A 23,152-nucleotide genomic window follows, 5' to 3' on the forward strand; every position below is an offset into this window, starting at 1 on the left:
TTGAAAGGGGACTGACATTGCATCCTGTGCTGTTCTGTACTGTAGAACAAACTGATGAGATGGTGTATCTTGGTCAAAAACTTGACATGTCATCAATAAAATGCCAATGTTTCAATTAGCAATTGTTGGTTTGTTTTATTTTGAACTGTTACAATTTTATTACATTTCAAACAAGTGGTAAGTTTCTTTTTGCATTTTCGGTCTTTTTGAAGTTGGTCAAAATGGTCAAATTTTTCGGTCAAAATGCCCATTTTGCACTGGCCTTTTTAAAGCCAATATCAAGACATCACGTGCAGCTCATTAAAATCATCCCGTACCCCTTGGCTAATCACTGACAGTCAAAACGGTTGTTCAACAGCTGTGCTATGAAGTGACCATTGAAGGTTCAAGTGACCATCCGTGACCGTTTTGTCTGACAGTGAGGACACTATTGTCCACAAATAAGTTCACACATTTACTACACGCAGTGTTATTGTTGATATTTAAAGGTTTCAAAGGTGGTAAGTTTCTTTTGCGTTTCAGTATATAATATATATATATATATATATATATATATATATATATATATATATATATTATATATATATATATATATATATATATATATATATATATATATATATATATATATATATGTACTTATCTATCTATCTATATATATATATATATATATATATATATATACATATATATATATATATATATATATATATTTATATATATACGAGTATATATATATATATATATATATATATATATATATATATATTATATATATATATATATATATACTGAAACGCAAAGAAACTTACCATATATATATATATATATATAGATAGATATATATATATATATATATATATATATACTAGCGGGGTCACCCGTGGGAATCCCACGGGCATGGATGTGTGTGACATTTCGACATATTGAGTTTATATGCTGCACATTCATTTTTACAAAATGGTTACTGGCAAGTCATCAGATCCAGAAATGGTGTGAATTTAGTTATTCACATAATATGTGACCCCCCCTCACTCACCTCTCCACCTGACACTCTCCCTGTCTCCACCTGACACTCCTGTCTCACCTGCACTCTCTCTCACTAGCACTCCTCTCCTCTCCAAACCCTCACATCCCTCTCCTTTCCAATCCCTCACCTCTCCAATCCCTCACACTCCTCTCCTCTGCAATCCTTCACACGCCTCTCCAATCGCGCCTCACACTCCTCTCCAATCGCGCCTCACACTCCTCTCCAATCGCGCCTCACACTCCTCTCCAATCGTGCCTCACACTCCTCTCCAATCGTGCCTCACACTCCCCTCCAATCACTCCTCTCCAATCGTGCCTCACACTCCTCTCCAATCACGCCTCACACTCCTCTCCAATCGTGCCTCACACTCCTCTCCAATCGCGCCTCACACTCCTCTCCAATCGCGCCTCACTCGCCTCTCCAATCGGCTTTCCCCGTCTCGTTCTCTCCTTTTTCTCCCGTCTCGTTCTTTTTCTTGCTCCAAATCGGCCCGTCGGAATCGGAAATCGGCCCGTCTCGCCCGTCGGCCCGTCGGAATCGGAAATCGGCCCGTCTTGCTTTTGTGCTTGTGCGTAAATAAATTGTGTTCATGACACCATTTCTGTGTTGGGCTAGCGGCTAGGGTGCCGGCTTAGGATCCTGGGTTCGAATCTCGGTCGATCGCCGAATTAATGCCAGGGGGGTTGACTCAGCCTGTCATCCTTCCGAGGTCGGCTAATTGAGTACCAGTTCACTGGTAATTCCCTGTTTGTCGTTGAAGGCGGCAAAAAGGGTTGGCGTCAGGAAGGGCATCCGGCCGTAAAACATTGCTTCAAAAAGGGGACAAAAAACAACAACTACCACGGTCCCCGAAAAAGGCCAACCCCCGCTTTGCGGGGAAAAATGGCCTCTAAACGGTGGTTTTTACACCATTTCTGGATCTGATGACTTGCCAGTAACCATTTTGTAAAATGAATGTGCAGCATCTAACTCAATATGTCGAAATGTCACACACATCCATGCCCGTGGGATTCCCACGGGTGACCCCGCAAGTTTGCATTGACGTTCGCCGATGACTCGTTCGCCCGTCTCATTCGTTTTCTTGCTGCATCCTGTTCAAGTCTGCGTTCTTCATCGATCGTCTCATTCATTTTGGAAATAGAAGTTTCCACGCAGCGCATGAATTGTCACGATCCTCAAGAGGAATTTGTCTCGTAATCATCAAATGATAAATGGCAAGTAAATTATATTGTGGAAAATTAAAGATTTCAAATAAACCTATTTAAAGTGTATTCGCACATAACTAATTTAAAAAACGAAGAAATATCTCTCGGTAATTTCCTGAAACATATTTTACTTCCGGCTAATAATGTTGAATTAAATAAAAACGAGAAATATATGTCGGCATCATTGTTGACGTTTTTGTGACGACTGTCATCAAACGAAAAAGTAATATATCTTAACGGAAAAGCAAAAGCGAATTTTTAATATATATCGACACGTTGCCGTCGGTGTCATGTTGGGCGGTGTATGATACACCATGACGCGATTTTAAAAATATATCTCTGCATTTTCCCGCGTGTGTGGAATGTTCTCAATTATTGCTGACACCGAGTCCAAAACCATCGATAAAAATGAAATCATATGGTGAGTTAGATTGGAGATAAAGGCGTGAGAGAGACTCAATGGCCTTGAAGTTGAAGTTACAGGCGTTTGAGAATTCATTTCGTTCTATAAACGGCAACTTTCATTGGATTTCCTTCCCGTTTTTTTTCAACCGAGTCGAAAACTATGTTAGCGACTGTGAAAAATGAAATGATATATCGAATTTTTAATATGTATCGACACGTTGCCGTCGGTGTCATGTTAGGCGGTGTATGATACACCATGACGCGATTTTAAAAAATATATCTGCATTTTCCCGCGTGTGTGGAATGTTCTCAATTATTGCTGACACCGACTCTAAAACCATCGATAAAAATGAAATCATATGGTGAGTTAGATTGGAGATAAAGGCGTGAGAGAGACTCAATGGCCTTGAAGTTACAGGCATTTGAGAATTCATTTCGTTCTATAAACGGCAACTTTCATCGGATTTTCTTCTCGTTTTTTTTCAACCGAGTCTAAAACTATGTTAGCGACTGTGAAAAATGAAATGATATATCGAATTTAAAATAGATATCGACACATTGCCGTCGGTGTCATGTTGGGCGGTGTATGATACACCATGACGCGATTTTAAAAATATATCTCTGCATTTTCCCGCGTGTGTGGAATGTTTGTGGAAAATTAAAGATTTCAAATAACCTATTTAAAGTGTATGCGCACATAACTAATAAAAAAAACGAAGAAATATCTCTCGGTAATTTCCTGAAACATATTTTACTTCCGGCTAATATGTTGAATGAAATAAAAACGAAGAAATATATGTCGGCATCATTGTTGACGTTTTTGTGACGACTATCATCAAACGAAATAGTAATATATCATAACGGAAAAGCAAAAGCGAATTTTTAATATATATCGACACATTGCCGGCGGGGTCATGTTGGGCGGTGTATGATACACCATGACGCGATTTTAAAAAATATATCTCTGCATTTTCCCGCGTGTGTGGATTGTTCTCAATTATTGCTGACACCGAGTCTAAAAGTAAAACCATCGATAAAAATGAAATCATATGGTGAGTTAGATTGGAGATAAAGGCGTGAGAGAGACTCAATGGCCTTGAAGTTACAGGCCTTTGAGAATTCATTTCGTTCTATAACGGCAACTTTCATCGGATTTTCTTCCCGTTTTTTTTTCAACCGAGTCTAAAACTATGTTAGCGACTGTGAAAAATGAAATGATTTATCGAATTTGATTTGAAATAAAACTGGGGGAGAGCAAGACACCACGGGCCTACAAAACAGGACTCAAAGCTATGCGAGTTAATAAAATGGTGGATATTTGTTTATAGCCACTCCCAGAATGGGTGGAGCTATGGGTGGAGCGACTCTGCAAACCGAGTAAGCCACACCCCGGACAGACACCCAACAGATAGACAGACAGACAGACAGAATCATCTACGGCTATTATAATATAGATATATATATATATATATATATATATATATATATATATATATATATATATATATATAACTGTAAGAAATAGTAGAAACTCCAAAGTACGAGCAGGGCATCTCATTTGTATTGAATAAATAATCGTTAGATTAAATAAGACGCGGACGTAGCTTCAAGACGTCGACAATTAAAGATCGACGTCCTGAAGCTACGTCCGCGTCTTATTTAATCTAACGATTATATATATATATATATATATATATATATATATATATATATATATATATATATATATATTAGAAAAGGCTTTATTTTTTCTCAGCAAGACATTTTGCAGTATGGAATACAACTACTGCAGAAAGATGGTGCCATAGGTCCTTAACTACATAACTACCTGTCTGAAAGAGACAGAATCGGATGCAGCTTTTTCCCTGGTCTCCACTGAGCTCTGACATGAATGGCATCAAAAACATCTTGGAATACAAGGGTGGGGAGTTACAGAAAACTTGACTTCTGCTCAGTGATATTGGAAGAGCTGAAACAATATCTGGATCTGGCTGTTTTGACCAAGGCATGCTACCATATTCTAATATATACAGTGTATTTGATTAATTTGATAAACCCATTGTGAAAATATTGTTTGCGTACAATTAGGGGTGTTCATTTTATTCTGGCTGTCCACTGTGTTTAATTGATAATATTGTAGATCAGATTTACACTTTTAATTGTTAGTGTGTTCTTGAAAAAGTTATTTGAGTGGCAAGCTTTGGACAATTTCATTTCAAAGTTTTTTATTTATTTATTTTTACAAAATAAATATGTTTATAATTGTTCAGAGAGGATACTGTATTCTTCTTCTTCAATGCCCCAACTACATATCTCTCAGTAGTTATGTACAGTACATTGAACATTTGTCATTTCAAAGTGTCATCTATATCTTGAGCAAGAGCTCTGATGCGAATGTTCAGTATTCTGAACATGTAACCAGAAACGAGGAGGCAATGAATATGAATTGTGGTGGTTGGGGAGAAGGAGGTGTGTGTGTGTGTGTGTGTGTGTGTGTGTGTGTGTGTGTGTGTGTGTGTGTGTGTGTGTGTGTGTGTGTGTGTGTGTGTGTGTGTCCGTCCGTCCGTCCAACCCATAATAATCTGGCAAAGAGCAGCTGCGAAAGGAGATGTCCCAATGCACTGCACCCCAGTTTACATTATATATTCAGATGAACATGTATCAAGGAAGCAGAATTGGAAGGCGTTTCACAATAACAGAAATATAAATCGCATTATTAAAATTACAATTCCATGCTTACTTGCCTTAAAAAAAAAACAGACAAGCATTTTATTCAATATCACAACTGCAGAACATCCCAAAGAAGTGCTTTCAATATCAAGAATCAGGAACAGCATAAAATATCAGATTATGCTCAGGACACAAACAACTCGTCTGTGGATTAGTTCTCAACATTATGCATCATCAAGTCATTGGGAATCAATAAAAATTGTTTTTTAATCACTTGACTGTACTGTTAAGTGCTTCTGCTGTCAGCATGATCACAATCTAATGGGAAAATGGTTGTTGCACAATAGGACTTGATCATGAATAATGTGATCATTAGAGCATGACATGTATAATACAGTTAAAGTGAATGTTTGTGCTAAACAGCAGTTTTATCAGTTTGGATAAGAAAGGATCACAATGCCAGAGGGTTATACAGTATTTAACATGTAATATTGGTTTCTGCTGATTACTCTAAACTGGTGGCCAGTTTAGGTAATCAGGAAGTAATTTCTACTACTTATGTTCAAAGATAATAAACAAAACATGGAGGAGTTGCCTGCAGACTTTGTCACGTTGAATGACCTCGATTATCTGCTTCTCTCAAATTAACATGTGCAGGAATAGATCAGTGGCTTTTAATATTCAAACCCTTCCTGTTGGTGTGAGGTCTGAGGCTGTTCACGTATTCTCCATAAGAGGCTGTTCACGTATTCTCCATAAGAGGCTGTTCACATATTCTCCATAAGAGGCTGTTCACGTATTCTCCATGAGAGGCTGTTCACATTTTCTCCATGAGAGGCTGTTCACATATTCTCCATGAGAGGCTGTTCACATATTCTCCATAAGAGGCTGTTCACGTATTCTCCATAAGAGGCTGTTCACGTAGTCTCCATAAGAGACTGTTCACATATTCTCCATAAGAGGCTGTTCACATATTCTCCATGAGAGGCTGTTCACATATTCTCCATGAGAGACTGTTCACATCTTCTCCATGAGAGGCTGTTCACATATTCTCCATGAGAGGCTGTTCACATATTCTCCATGAGAGGATGTTCAGATATTCTCCATAAGAGGCTGTTCACATATTCTCCATGAGAGGCTGTTCACATATTCTCCATGAGAGGCTGTTCACATATTCTCCATAAGAGGCTGTTCACGTATTCTCCATAAGAGGCTGTTCACGTATTCTCCATAAGAGGCTGTTTACATATTCTCCATAAGAGGCTGTTTACATATTCGCCATAAGAGGCTGTTTACATATTCTCCATAAGAGGCTGTTCACATATTCTCCAGAAGAGGCTGTTTACATATTCTCCATAAGAGGCTGTTCACATATTCTCCATAAGAGGCTGTTTACATATTCTCCATAAAAGGCTGTTTACATATTCTCCATAAGAGGCTGTTTACATATTCACCATGAGAGGCTGTTCATGTATTCTCCATAAGAGGCTGTTCACATATTCTCCATAAGAGGCTGTTTACATATTCTCCATAAGAGACTGTTCACGTATTCTCCATAAGAGGCTGTTCACGTATTCTCCATAAGAGGCTGTTCACATATTCTCCATAAGAGGCTGTTCACATATTCTCCATAAGAGGCTGTTCACGCATTTTCCATAAGAGGCTGTTCACGCATTCTCCATGAGAGGCTGTTCACGTGTTCTCCATAAGAGGATGTTCAGATATTCTCCATAAGAGGCTGTTTACATATTCTCCATAAGAGACTGTTCACGTATTCTCCATAAGAGGCTGTTCACGTATTCTCCATAAGAGGCTGTTCACATATTCTCCATAAGAGGCTGTTCACGCATTCTCCATGAGAGGCTGTTCACGTGTTCTCCATAAGAGGCTGTTCACGTATTCTCCATAAGAGGCTGTTCACGCATTCTCCATGAGAGGCTGTTCATGCATTCTCCATAAGAGGCTGTTCACGTATTCTCCATAAGAGGCTGTTCACGTATTCTCCATAAGAGGCTGTCACATATTCTCCATGAGAGGCTGTCACATATTCTCCATAAGAGGCTGTGCATCAGCACAGATTGTTTGTGTTAGACTGCCATCTACTCCTTGATTTTGTGGATAAGGTGGGTCGATGCCATTCGTGGTGATACCGGTTGATCATGATTGTATTGACTTTTTGAAATCACACATTTAACAAATTCAACATGAGTATGGTGCATGACCCGCCATTTATAAATGGATATGTTTGCAAGATAAAACAAGTTGTGAGATGTTAGTGAGTGGGAAACGATTTGCCAACAGTACCTGTGCTTGGGTGAATTGTATTTACAGATTCTAGAGTACTTGTCAAAAGGACATCGAATTCTGGCTGGAGAGGGAATGTCTCGAGTCACCAAAGACTTGCTGGAGCTGTCGCTCAAGAGGCAGGTGTACAGTGGGGACCTTCTTGCCTCTGTGGAGATCTTGTCGAACATCACTCAAACATTCATCCGTGCCAGCTACAACCCATCATCAGAAGATATTCAGGTGTGTATGTGTGTTTGTGCAGCTGCGCACAAGCCCTTATTTTTGGTGCAACCCAATGGTCATTTTCTCCATCTCTCTATGCCCTCTATATCTAAACCAATTGCTTATGAGTGCTTAACCTTGGGCCAGTTGTGTTGTGTTGATAATTAAACTTTTTATTTTTGGAATTGATTTCCATAGAACCTTTTGATCACTCCTAATAAATGACCACTGGTAACATATTGACATATAGTCAATGCACTACACTTTCTAATTTATGAGGTGGGCCTGACTCGGCCTGACTCTTACAACATCAATTCATGTTAATGGAAAAGCCATTTTTACCTCCACCAACAATAGTGAGCACAGTTTATGTTTTCACCCATCTATTTGTCTGTTTGTTTGTCTGGTTATTTGTCTGTGAATAGGGTATCTCAAAAAGTTTTGGACGGATTCGGACAAAACGTGGTGGACAGGTTGAGTTTGCAACAAGGACAAATTGATTTGATTTTGGTGAGGATCCGGATCCGGATGTAGATCCGAGAATTTTGTGATTCTTCACCATTGAAAGACGAGGCGAAAAAAACAATATATAGAACAATCTCTCAAAAAAGTTGTGGATGGATTCAGACGAAACTTGGTGGGGAGTTTGGGTGTGTGACAAGGAAGAATTGATTACATTTTGGTGAAGATTCGAATCTGTATCCCGATCATTCTTTTTTTTTAAATTCCTAAAGTAATTCTTCACCATTGAGTGATCAGAACAAAAACGATAAATAGTTTGTGGACGAGTTGGTTCGGTGACAAGAACTAGCTGATTCGATTTTTGTTCAGATCCGAATCCAGATCTGGCCTATCAGTGGATACAAAACGTAAACTGTTTAGCTTGATGGAGGTATGCGCTGTACCGAGTGCTGTTCTAGTTACCTCCGCCACCAAAGGTGGATGGAGGTTATGTTTTCACCACTGTCTGTCTGTCTGGTTTTTTTGTCCGTTTGTTTGTGAACACGATATCTGAGAAAGTTGAAGACGGATTCGGACGAAATTTGGCAGAGATGTAGCGTATGCGACAAGGGCGAAATGTTTGGATTTTGGTGACGATCCGGAAAAGGCTACTACAATTTTAAAGTGATTCTTCACCATTGGGAGTGGGCCAAAAACTATACATAGCAGTATATCTCAAAAGGTTGTGGACGGATTTGGACGAAACTTGGTGGACCGGTTGGGTGTCTGACAAAGGCAAATAGATTCGATTTTGGTAAAGATCTGAATATGGATTCGGATTTGAGAAGTTTTTAAGTGATTCTTCACCTTTGGGAGATAGGACCAAAAACTATACATAGCAGTATATCTCAAAAAGTTGTGGATGGATTTGGACAAAACTTGGTGGACAGGTTAGGTGTCTGACAAAGACAAAAAGTTTCGATTTTGGTAAAGATCTGAATATGGATTCGGATTTGAGAAGTTTTTAAGTGATTCTTCACCTTTGGGAGATAGGACCAAAAACGATACATAGCAGGATATCTCAAAAAGTTGTAGACGGATTTGGACGAAACTTGTTGGACCGGTTGGGTGTCTGACAAGGACAAACAGTTTCGATTTTGGTAAAGATCTGAATATGGATTCGGATTTGAGATTTATTTAATTTTTTAAGTGATTCTTCACCTTTGGGAGATGGGACCAAAAACGATGCATAGTAGGATATCTCCAAATAAACCACCTCCCTATTATTTTGTATGTCAGGCAACGAGAACCAATTGTCGATATTTAGTGGGTGTTGAGCCAAATATAAATGGGTTCCTTCCAGGTCAAATTTGTGTCCGGTTTGTGTATGGTGCTGGGTAAATATAAATTTAGATTCCCCCTAGTTTCACCAACATATGCCTCACCACACCCATTGCAGGTGGCTTTATGTACCGCTCCCAATTTGTCACCAATTGGAATATTGTCTTTTCATTTGATTTTAACCTTGCAGGTGGTACGTAGTGGTGTATAGGCCACTCTAATTGGTGCACCTCACATTGCATTCACAATACTTTCCGAGAGGTCAGGGCAATATGGTAACAAACATGGACTAATCATTTCTTATTTTTTGTTGTTTTTGCAGTTCGGGTTTCTGAATCCAGGCAGTAATCTCTTGTTGTAGCTGATGTTCGATAATATATGCTGTTCTTTAGTTATTTCTTTTATTGCAGCATCTTTGGATGATAAAATGGTCCATGCCTGGGATGCTTGTGTGCGAGCACCACTGTGTTTATGACAGATGTTATTGCATGAATTAAAATCGATCAGTTTGTTGGTGTGTGTTGGTTTTTCATGCACTGACGTTTACAAGGAACCTCCACATCTGGAGGTTCCTTGCCGGTGCACCTCCACATCCAAAAAGACCACTCTTCGATCATTCTCCATTTATTGCTGGGGTATACTTCACCAAGTTTTTTCTCGGAGGTGTTCTACTTTGTCCCGGTGCAAAATGGCAAATGTATCTTTGCCAGTATCGTGATGACCAATCATTGTTAACTGCAAAAACTTTCCATGCCAACTCTCCCATTACCAGGTTATATACAACTGCAGATACTGGATAACCCATCGGTAGCTTGAAGGTTTGTTTCTAATGCACCACATCATGCATGAATGGCGCACTGTCTAGACACATTTCCAGCAATCCGGTGAGGTCATCTGGTATTAGCCGGCTGTTGAGCAATCCCTTTTCCAATCCTCAGACCCTTCAAAACATTCTCGTCTCACTTTGACAGCCAAATCAGTTGGGACATTTGTCAAGAGTAAGACGACATCAAATGACATCACCTCATCGTCCTCGATTTTGATGCTCATTGGCCTTTGTGAAAACTCGTACTCATAGGTACAAAGATATATACAGGGTGTTTCAAAAAGAGTGATACAACTTTAAACTTTTATTTACAAAGAAACAGAAACCTGAGGAACGTGAACCAAACATTTCTTGCAAGCTTACGACATGGTGTTTTCTATCACTGATTGATATTGCAATAAGTCACTGCGAGAGTTAGTGAGAGCCCAAGGTCTGAAATTGGTATTTCTGCAAAATCCTTGTAATTGACGTCGATGTGAGTCCTTCCGCGGTTCAGACAGGCATTGATCCTGACTCCAAAGTTCTGTCCAACTTTCCTGTAGGTCTCATGTGGCACTGCCTGGAGGTAGTCTGACACCTCCTGCTTCAGATCATCTAGTGTGGCAGGGCGGTTGACGTAGACAGAGCGGTACCCAGGGAAACGAGGCGGTTTCTGAAGAGCTGATGCAGGAAAGTGATGGTGTCACCAGCTGTATTGGAGGGGTGCACCATCCTGCATAAACCAGGTCATGCTGAGCTGGTTTGGGGTGACCTTTTGGGCTACATCATTATAGAACTTCTGGAGCATGGCCTGGTAGCGCTCACCGTTGATCGTCACCATCCTACAGTTGTCATTCTCAAACCAGTAAGGCCATGGCATTCCCCATCTGGCATTGAAGGCGCAGAAGCATATGACCTTAGGCCCTTTCAGGTACCTCTCAGTGATCTCCTCAGGTGGTCCTACCCCCCAGAAAATGTTGTTGTGGTTGTTGATTTAGTGTCATACCACAGAGCCACCACTTTTGTCTTCTGCTCCACTGTCAATGGCATAGTTCAGCTACGGAGCTATAAATCCCAGGGAACAAATACCACGATAACACCACCAAACTGTGTAAAGGAAAACTGCATAGGTCAAAAAACAAAGAAATGGCAGGAAGCTAAAGTTGTATCAATCTTTTTGAAACACCCTGTATGTATGTATGTATATATATATATATATTGTTGCGGATTTGAGAATCCTGTGTTTTTTTTGTATTGTTGTAAGTGTCATGAGAATTGTTGTAAATATCACCCTCCGCAGTGTAAAGGTAACAGGTCGTCCTCCTAGTTACTCCATATACATACACGTAGCAAATCATATACCCTTCTAAATAGTTATCTCCTTATTCTATGGAGTTGAAGGCTCTGTTCCCATTAGTTGACTCTGCATTGCATCAAATTGAAATAAGGTAGAATCCCCTGTCAAGTTCAAAGCCTCCATTGCCAACTGCATTGTCGCCATTACCCATGTGGTCAGCTCGGAGAAGAAAGGCATGTCTCCGCCCTCGTCATCGGAAGGAGGAGTGAGCCAACCCCGATTAACCAACCAAGGACGAGGGGTTTGGCTTGAAAGGGCGGAGAGAGAACGATCGGGGAGGTTCGCGAAGGTTCGAGGGTGTGGTCCATATAACCCGTCCCGCGATGCCCCCAGAGAGATGAGTCCTTGGAGAGCACGCGACGCACCCCATCTGAGCCGAGTTGAGCAGGGAGATAGAAGCACCCATGAGCTTTAAACCACCGCAGCTCTGGAACCATCGCAACTTTGGGGACCATCGAAGCTTTGAGACAACCGCAGTGGTGACCACGGCAGCTTTGAACTTTTGCGAAGCGACGCCGCCGGGCGAACACGATTGAGGAAGGGCGGCGGCTGCTCACTCCCGGCCCGGCCGTCCTCCCGTGTCCAGCCGAACCTTCCTCCCCTTTCAGTCATCCGTGCCTGGCCTCATCAATCCATTCGTGTGAGTCTGACCGTAGTCTGTCTTTTGTCTTGTCCTGGGGTTAAGTAAGACTGTTTAGGTAAGTTAATAATTGCTCTGTGTCTTCTGGTCCTTCCATCCTTCTGTAAATTATTTTATTATCTTTCCTTCTCCTTGGTTCCTTTGATTGTGTAAATATTAGTAATAAATTATATTTGTATTTCCTACCTTTATTCTTCTTCTTCATGCTCGTCCGGTCGCTTTAGTGATTTCCCCATTGGACACCTGTGGCACGATTTGGCCAACGAATAGGAATCGGGTCTAGTTCTTGTTAATAGTTCGTGCCGCGGTTGCTAAACCGCTCGGCAATTAACATCTGTCCGCGGTCGCGAACGGGGTTGCGCCCCTGCCTCTCCGGAGGGAGCTGTGCAGCGTCAGGACTCACGTCGGTCAGTCACAAACAAGGGAACTAATCCCCCCTTCTTAAGGGGAAGAAGGCCGACGTAGAGATCCGTAACAATATATATATATATACAGTGCATTCAGAAAGTATTCAGACCCCTTCACTTTTTTCACATTTTGTTATGTTGCAGCCTCATGCTGAAATCGTTTACATTCATTTTTTCCCTCATCAATCTACACTCAATACCCCATAATGACAAAAAGAAAACAGGATTTTAGATAGTTTTGCAAATTTATTAAAAATGAAAAACTGAAATGTCACATTGACCTAAGTATTCAGACCCTTAACTCAGTACTTAGTTGAAGCACCTTTGGCAGCGATTACAGTCTCGAGTCTTCTTGGGTATGACGTGACAAGCTTTGCACACCTGGATTTGGGGATTTTTCTGCCATTCTTCTCTGCAGACCCTCTCGAGCTTTGTCAGGTTGGATGGGGACCGTCGGTGGACAGCCATTTTCAGGTCTCTCCAGAGATGTTCGATTGGGTTCAAGTCAGGGCTCTGGCTGGGCCACTCAAGGACCTTCACAGAGTTGTCCCGAAGCCACTCCTGCGTTGTCTTGGCTGTGTGCTTAGGGTCATTGTCCTGTTGGAAGGTGAACCTTCGGCCCAGTCTGAGGTCCTGAGCGCTCTGTTTCAGGTTTTCATGAAGGATATCTCTGTACTTTGCTCCATTCATTGTTCCCTCAACCCTGACCAGTCCCCCAGTCCCAGCCCCAGACCCCCACAACATGATGCTGCCACCACCATGCTTCACCATTGGGATGGTATTGGGCAGGTGATGAGCGCTGCCTGGTTTCCTCCAGACATGATGCTTAGAATTGAGGCCAAACAGTTCAATCTTCATTTCATCAGACCACAGAATCTTGTTTCTCACAGTCTAAGAGGCCTTTAGGTGCTTTTTTGCAAACTCCAAGCGGGCTTTCAGGTGTCTTTCACTGAGGAGAGGCTTCCGTCTGGCCACTTTGCCATAAAGCCCAGATCGGTGGAGTGTTGCAGTGATGGTTCTCCTTCTGGAAGTTTCTACCATCTTCACACAGGATCTCTGGAGCTCAGCCAGAGTGACCATCGGGTTCTTGGTCACCTCTTACCAAGGCCCATCTCCCCCGATTGCTCAGTTTGGCCGGGCGGCCAGCTCTAGGAAGAGTCCTGGTTGTTCCAAACTTCTTCCATTTAAGAATTATGGAGGCCACTATGCTCTTGGGAACCTTCAATGCAGCAGAGATTTTTTTGTAGGCTTCCCCAGATCTGTGCCTCGACACAATCCTGTCTCTGAGCTCTGCAGGAAGTTCCTTCGACCTCATGACTTGGTTTTTGCTCTGATATGCATTGTCAGCTGTGAGACCTTATATAGACAGGTGTGTGCCTTTCCAAATCATGTCCAATCAATTGAATTTACCACAGGTGGACTCCATTGAAGGTGTAGAAACATCTCAAAGATGATCAAGAGAAATGGGAGGCACCTGGTCTAAATTTCAAGTGTCATAGCAAAGGGTATGAATACTTATGTCAATGTGATATTTCAGCTTTTTCTTCTTAATAAATTTGCAAAACTTTCTAAAATCCTGTTTTCTCTTTGTCATTATGGGGTATTGAGTGTAGATTGATGAGGGAAAAAATGAATTTAAACGATTTCAGCACAAGGCTGCAACATAACAAAATGTGAAAAAAGTGAAGGGGTCTGAATACTTTCTGAATGCACTGTATAAATATATATATATATATACAGACTTGGCATTTAATATGGAATATTTTTTTTTTCTTGACTTGGGTTTACTTTCTGAACACGGTATATCAATCTGGTGAGTTTCTTTTACCCTTCGGTGATTTCTTTGTTAAAAGAACCATGTCACTGATTGTCTGTCGCAGCAAGAAGTCAATAATAGGATTATATCACAGGTGGCGTGACAAAATGTACGGACAGGTACATTTGACGATTGGCTTCACAATCGGGTATATAAGGGTTGTTGCGTTCTGTATTCGTGGAAAACAACTGCTGCACGTCTACAAAAGTTATTGCCGCTTCCCCTGGAAATGGTCCGTCAACTCGACAATGCTGTTTGTCATTTAGTGGTGGCTTTACAAAATTCCGGCATGAAACAGCATGCTATTGCTCGGCAGTATGGCATCACTCAAGGTCAGGTGTCAAAGATCCTGAAACGAAATGCTCAGAGGGGTGTCCCTACTCCAATACCGAGGTCAGGACGTCCCCGCAGAACCACAAGGAGGGATGATCGCCAGCTCCACCGGTTAGTCCGCAATGGCCGTACCAAGTCAGCTAATCGGCTTAGGGCTGAGTGGCAGCAACTGACAAATGTGCCTGTATCCAGAAGGCTAGTCAACCAACGACTGGTTCAAGCAGGCTATCGTGCCAGGCGTCCCCTGAGAAACCCACGTCTGACCAGACAACACCGCCAGCGCCGATTGCAGTGGGACAGAGAGCACCGTCAATGGCAGCCAGGACACTGGAATCACGTGATCTTCAGTGACAAGTCTAGATTTCTGGTCTATCGTCAATATGGCCGAGTCCGAGTGCGCAGACAAATGCATGAAGCCTACAACAAAGATTGTATTGTGCCAAGAGTCCAAGCTGGAGGTGGTGGGGTGACCGTTTGGGCTGCTTTTCATGCAGGGGGCAAAACTGACCTGGTTGTTCTGATGGAAACCTGAACCAGTTCAAGCACAGGGTCATTCTGGAAGAAACATTGCTTCTCTCGTGCAGCCTTTCGAGGAAACTTTGTCTTCCAAGATGACAATGCACGGCCTCATCGTGCTCACATGATCCAACACTTTCTTGCTGACCGTGGTGTAGAGCATATGGAGTGGCCTGCCATGTTCCCGGATATGAATCCGATAGAGAAATTGTGGGCAGAATTAACGCGTCAAATCGACAACTTTGACCAGCAGCCTGCCTCTGTGCGTGAATTGCAGCAGGCTATTGTAGCTGCATGGCAAGCGATTCCTGTCCAAACCTTGGCAAATCTCGTGAACAGCATGCCTCAACGTGTACGTGCTCTCCTGAATGCTCGTGGGGGTTACACAAAGTACTGAACTGTAATTTTACTGTCCGTAATCCCAGTCGTAATTTAACTTTTGTTTTTGTTAAAAAGAATTTTTGGCTAATGTGCAAAATACAGAGATACTTCTGGAAAACGCACAGAAGTTTAACACAGTACTGTCCGTGAATTGAGTTCGATATCAGTTTACATCACTTTCAAGGATCAATTTATTTGCTTCGAAATGTCAAATGTGGTTTTTGTTTCTTTTAAAGGTCACTAACAAAATCTAGAATAATTTCAACATAATTCCAATGAACTTTTGGTTCTAAGTCATCTTGAAAAGTAAGTTCACCCCCACAAAAAAAATATTCCATATTAAATGCCAAGTCTGTATGTGTATATATATATATATATACATATATATACTGTATATATATATATATATATATATATATATATATATATATATATATATATATATATATATATATATATATATATATATATATATATATATATATATATATATATATATATATATATATATATATATATATATATATATATATATATATTTATATATTTATATATATATACACATATATATATATATATATATATATATATATACATATATTTGGAGAGAGAGGGAGAGAGAGCGAGATATAGATATAGACAAGGAGAAAAAGACATAAAATGTCATCGCCTCCACTGTGGTTTTACTATTTTGCTGTACGGAGTTAAAGGCCGCGATGTTGATGGTGTACTGGTCTCCTCCCTGCGCTCGTCCCTGCCTTACAACTTGCTCAGCTTTCCGTCATGGAGACCAAGGCCTTCTTGATCATTGGAATCTCCAGCACTTAAGCCGTGTCTGGGCCTGTCACTTTCTCATCGCAGACAGGTCGATGGTCTGTCTTCCCCCTCCTCCTTTCTGGTCTTTCATCCTTTGCTCTTTGCGTGCTTTGCTTTGCAATTGACAGTGAAGACAATTGCGGTCTTTTTGGGCCTCTGTCTGTATAGTTGTGTGCATTATTTATGTTACAGTACTTCCAGGAGCCTTAGCCCACAAAATACAATGCTGAAATGGTGAGTATGATGTCATATTGTCATACACACGATAAGGAACGTTGTTGTTTGTAATAAGGAATTTGCTCTGGTTAAATACCACATGTGGTACCTCATCAATACCAAACGCATATTGACCTGGGATTCGTTTTCCTAAATTGGCCGATTGTTTGCAACATTACTGTGGCTGTGCTGATGTTGATGATGTGCACATTGATGCAGGAATTTGGAACCCAGCAGGGTATGCAGGCAATTACTGGCCTGATATTCGCGAGTAAGTACCGTGGGATTTTTAACATCTTCGAGCTAATGCAAGCAGGCAGCTCCCCCATCGTAACATCCATAGGAGTGACAGTGCACTCATTAACGGAACATCCCTCCTGCAAAGCACCCGTCGGACAGTTTATAGTTGAGTTGAGAATGAAACGCAGATCTGACAGCTCAGAGGTAAATGCACCACATCTGCACACCATTCAGTGAGACAGAATGCTGTGGATTTGAACTGTTGTAACTTCGAGGTTTTTTTTTTTTTAAGACTTTTTGAATGTGTCATGAATTTAACATGAATTTAACAGGTGACACTTGATCACGAACCATGTTTTACTGAGGATGTTAAATTCCTGACCCCTTGGATTGCTATGACTTTTTATCAACATATCGTGTCATACATTTGGAAATACATTTAAACTTGAGGTTCCAGGGAACCTGAACTCAACTGGTCTATATCAATATGGTTAGAATATGCATAATAGAACCACAAAGTATATCGTTTATATATGCGTTTATATGTTTATATGTGCGTTTATATGTTTATATGTGCGTTTATATGTGTTTTAAAATATCTTTAAGTGGCAAAATGCACAAGTTTCATCAAATTTAATCATTATTTGTGACTTTTAGAGCTTGGACGTCGTCCAAACTGATGTGTATGGGTCAAGTCATGTCATAGGTCACGACGAGGTCATTTTTCGGACATCGTCAAAACCCGTAATATATGTGTTGAGGTTTGTTACATACTGTCTACACACCAAGTTTCAGCCTTCTAGCTACCAGATTCTGCTAGGAAGCTACCAGAATCTGGTAGGAAGTACCAGATTGACAAAAATTGATTTTTCAATATGGCCGCCATGCTGCGCCCATTTTTGGGCGTACAACGCCCAAATGCAATCCCAAACTAGTTTATGTCTTAAAGATACTGCATAACAAGTTTGATCAAATTTAATCAATATTTGTGACTTTTAAAGCGTAGACGTCGAATTGTTTACAGATGACAGACAGACAGATAGACCGACGGACGACGGACACAGGGTGTCGACAAAAACTCAGCTGGACATAGTCCAGATGAGTTAACAAAGTGCAGCACATGAAATGATTCTACCCATAGTCATTTGATTATTATTACACATATCTTAGATATGATACCATGACTGTCATGACTCTCGTCATGTGCTTGAAATAGCACTACTGTATGTGTTTTATTAGGTTTTTTTTTTTTTTTTGTATACAACATCGAGGCTCGTATAAGAGCTAACATTAATCCCAAAAATAAAAACGGACACAAAAAACATATAATAAAGGGAGCGGGACACAAGATGAGGGGAGGGAGAGGGAAGCACACAAGTACAACAGCAGAGAACAGGGACATCGGAAGATCTCTGGGAGGGAGAGGGCTTGGGGGATGGGAGGGGGGGGGGGGGAGGGTTGTTTTGTTTTGTTTGTTTTAGTTTTGGTTGGTTTAGGGGTTGTTTTAGTTGTTGTTTGTTTTAGTTGGTTTAGTACAAGGGGGGTTGTTTTAGTTTGTCAATATATACTTGCTACCATAACTTGTCTTTTCTGTTAAAATAAAAACGTGTCTTTTCATAGATCCATAAAACCGGCAGCATTCACCTTCTTTTCAGTTGGTGCTACTTTGTTAACAATAACATATTGTCCTACTATATTAAACAAGCGTTACACCTAGGTCCCCCGTCGGTGAAGTGATGTGAGTTGACAAAGTGGAAGACGCAGAAAACATGCTATGATATGATATTTCGCTCACAAGGTTCAGACATACATGGAGGCGGCCATCTTGGATTTTGACGTGGCGACCCAATTTTCAATAGCGTTCTTCCTTATGCCGAGGTGTACACCCACACACCAAATTAGAAGTTGGTACTTCGCTTATTTTTCAAGATATTCATCTCACAAGGTTCAGACATACATGGCGGCGGCCATCTTGGATTTTGACGTGGCGACCCAATTTTAAACAGTGTTCTTCTTTGTGCCAAGATACAGCCACACACCAGATTAGAAGTTGGTACTTCGCTAATTTTTCGAGATATTTCGCTCACAAGGGTCAGACATATATATGGTGGCGGCCATCTTGGATTTTGACGTGGCGCCCCAATTTTCAATAGCGTTCTTCCTTATGCCGAGATACACCCACACACCAAATTAAAAGTTGGTACTTCGCTTATTTTTCAAGATATTCATCTCACAAGGTTCAGACATACCTGGCATCAGACATACATGGCGGCGGCCATCTTGGATTTTGACGTGGGTTGCACCCACACTCCAAATTCGAATGCAGTCCTTCGCTTATGCACGCACGCCCACACGCACGCCCGCAAACACGCACGCACGCACACACGCATGCACGGACGGACACACGGACGGAGGGGAAAACCATAGTCCCCCTTTCGCTCCGCTGTGCGACGGGGGACAATAAGGCAATGCTCTGTCTGTGTGTATTAGGGTGGTCCAAAAAATGAAATTCTGAATTTTAATTTTGGCTGTAGTCGCCCCTGTTAGGTATCACCCAATAATGATTTGTGCCAAATTTTAGCTTGTTTGGGTAGCATTTGGAGGTTGCACCATAAGTTGACTTGTTTTGGAACCATCTGTTGAAAGATGTTTCTTTGTGCAAGAGTCACGCTTCCTGTATTTTAGCTTTGTCTGAAGCAAATTGGCCTATACCTTTTGACACAAGGCTAAAACACTGAGCATAACGCCGTGAACAATGCTTGCAATCCAAGTTTGAAGAAAAAAATAGATCGTATAAAAACAAGAGAAAAATGACCACAGTGTGGTCACCAGCTGCGACGTGTAGAATCATGAGGATATCCGTTGCAATATGCGCTACCAAATTCGACCAGTCATTAAATTATACGCATGCACTGGCGTCTTTTTGTCTTTCATTTCTGGTCTTGTCCTTTGTTTTGCGACGCAACATGCTTCATCAACTGATTACATATAATGTATGGACGTGAATGTTATTTCTGTTAATGTTAATTCATTAATTTTATTTATGAATGTTAATTCTGGGTGGCAGAGGGATAATTTGAAACGGGCTTGGTCGGTAGGGGATTTGAAAGTGGGTGTGGTTCTGTGGTTCTGTTTGGTGTGGTGAAAGTGATTTGAAAGTAAAAAAAGTTCTGTGAAACGAGATTGATATGAAAACATTCATGTTGTCTTTGTTGCTAAATTTATTCTGGTTTCTTCAAACAAATCGCGATTTTAGTCCGCGATGTTCTTACCTCATACCAACGCACTTCCGAGTGTATGCGCATGCGCTATTCAATAATTACACCTAATTTGTGTCAAGTTTTGTGAAACGAGATTGATATGAAAACATTCATGTTGTCTTTGTTGCTAAATTTATTCTGGTTTCTTCAAACAAATCGCGATTTTAGTCCGCGATGTTCTTACCTCATACCAACGCACTTCCGAGTGTATGCGCATGCGCTATTCAATAATTACACCTAATTTGTGTCAAGTTTTGTGAAACGAGATTGATATGAAAACATTCATGTTGTCTTTGTTGCTAAATTTATTCTGGTTTCTTCAAACAAATCGCGATTTTAGTCCGCAATGTTCTTACCTCATACCAACGCACTTCCGAGTGTATGCGCATGCGCTATTCAAAAAGGCACCCCAACAACAAGAACAACAACGCGGTCCTCTCATAGAGCTGCTCGTCGCAGCTAAAAATTATAATTTGGTGCAACCTCTACGTTAGCTCTGATCTCATTGCTTATTGTGTTTTAGTCATATTATATAGTGGTATGTATTATGCACATAAAGCCAACAGAGGAATTTTGGTTTTTTTATTTTACCATATGAATCTGGACCACCTTAGTGTGCAGTATGTATGTATGTATTATGTATGTACTGTATGTATGTATGTATGTATATATGTACATCTGAAAATAATAGAGAAAAAAAAAGGCTTGCCAGATCTCCACCAAATTTTGCATATGTGTTGGTAGTACCCAGGGTAACCTCCCCCGAGCCCTTCTCACACTTGCGCACACAAACACAGAGATGGTTGTGAGGGGTGGTGGCTCACTTTGCTACCTCCCTCTCACCTGGGAGGTAAAGGAAAGCGGGCCACATCAAATACAACAGTTTTGAAGGCAGCGTAGCTTCAATGGGAGTGAGAATCGCGCACAAGGCACCCGATATCATGTTGTTCTACATGCATTTGCAATATGGCCTGACCCTGCAGCTTGGTCGGGATTTGATCCGTTCCTGCCGAGAATGAAGGACCGAGTTTTAATGACTACCTCTTACCGAATTCTACCCGCTGGGGATGAGGGAGGCCGAGTTTCAGGTACGATCGAAGACCGTGCAGAACACCAGGACTTTGATGTGAGAGAGAACCGAGATGATGGCGGCAGCTTTGGTGAGGCCGAGGGCCACATAAGTGGCGAATAGAGTCACACCGATTGACAAAGCATTTCGGACACGGCCTGGCCTTGCAGCTTGTTGGGTTTACTGACTCCATCCTCCTGAGGAAGGATGAGACCAAAAAGCAAGAGACAGAGACTGAACTACGGTAGGACCGCATGTGGAGAGGACGATCGGTGGCAGTGGGGAGCCATGTCCGAGTGGGCAGCAGTGTCCGCAGGTAGGATCGGGCATACAGGTTACATGGGTGGTCGTGCAGATCCACATCATTGCTACTGGAGGGGGAAAGGGGGGAAACGGACGGAGGGGGAAACAGAGCACAGATGGCTTCGTCCATGAGTTGTGTTTCCTTGCTTGGGTGAATTTGGATGCTTTAGGGAAGCGAAGGCTCTTTTCAGTCTTGGAGGCTCGCAAGTGGAGATATCGACTGGTCGTAGCAGCATGTACACATGCGCACACGCATACATGAGTCGTGAATATACATACACACTGGTGCATGAGTTGTGTTTGTACATGCACATAAATTGTACATACACATACATACACACACAAACGGAGACCTCGGTTCCATCTCCTGAAAAACACCCACATGTGGAGATAGCAGCCAACAACTGCAACGCACACATTTGCAATGCCTTAAGAAAGTATTCACACCCCTTGACTTTTTCACATTTTGTTCTGTCACAGCCTGAATTTAAAATGGATTAAATTGAGTTTTTTTTGGTCACTGATCTACACATAATACCCCATGATGTCAGTGGAATTATTTTTTCGAAATTTTTACAAAATAATTAAAAATTAAATACTGTACAGAAATGTCTAATTTACATACCGTAAGTATTCAACCCCCTGAGTCAATACTTTGTGGAAGTGACTTTGGCAGTGATTACAGCTTCGAGTCTTCTTGGGTATGTCTGTATCAGCTTTACACATCTGGATTTGAGGAGTTTCTCCCATTCTTCCTTGCAGATTTTCTCCAGCTCTGTCAAGTTGGATGAAGAGCTTTGTGTGAACAGCAATCTTCAAGTATTTCCACAGATTATCAATGGGATTCAAGTCCTGGCTTTGGCTTGGCCACTCAAGGACTTTCACAATCTTGTTCTGAGGCCATTCCAGTGTCGCTTTGGCTGCATGATTGGGGTCATTGTCCAGTTGGAATGTAAATCTTTGCTGCAGTCTAAGGTATTTTGCACTCTGAAGCAGGTTCTCCTCAAGGACTTGCCTGTTTTGGCTCCATTCATTGTTCGCTATATCCTTACAAGTCTACCAGTCCCTGCTGCTGAAAAGCATCCCCATAGCATGATGCTGCCACCACCATGCTTCATGGTAGGGTTGGTGTTATATTGGTGATTAGCTGTGCTGTTTCCACCAGACATAGTGCTTTGCATTCAGGCCAAAGAGTTCAATTTTCGTCTCATCAGACCACAGAATATTTTGCCTCATGCTCGCTTAGTTTTTCATGCACCTTTTTGCAAACTGCAGGTATGCTGCCATGTACATTTTTCTCAGGAGTGGCTTCCGTCTGGCAACCCTCCCATAAAGCCGAGATTTGTGAAGGGTTGCAGAGACTGTTGTCCTTCTGGCAGGTTCTCCCATCTCA

At 41.4% G+C, this 23,152-nt stretch overlaps 1 protein-coding gene across 1 annotated transcript in view; it reads left to right on the forward strand.

Moving 5' to 3' along the window:
* LOC137436117 (adhesion G protein-coupled receptor B3) overlaps window positions 1–23,152 on the forward strand; it is a 999,412-nt gene that overhangs the window by 657,642 nt on the left and 318,618 nt on the right. The window contains exon 7 of the mRNA XM_078786591.1: window positions 7,642–7,836. Within this exon, the coding sequence (XP_078642717.1) occupies window positions 7,642–7,836 (195 nt within the window). The remainder of the gene's footprint in view (window positions 1–7,641; window positions 7,837–23,152) is intronic.

The sequence above is a fragment of the Myxine glutinosa genome, chromosome 11, assembly GCF_964187855.1.
Source record: "Myxine glutinosa chromosome 11, kmMyxGlut1.1, whole genome shotgun sequence".
In the NCBI taxonomy this organism is placed as follows: Eukaryota; Metazoa; Chordata; class Myxini; order Myxiniformes; family Myxinidae; genus Myxine; species Myxine glutinosa.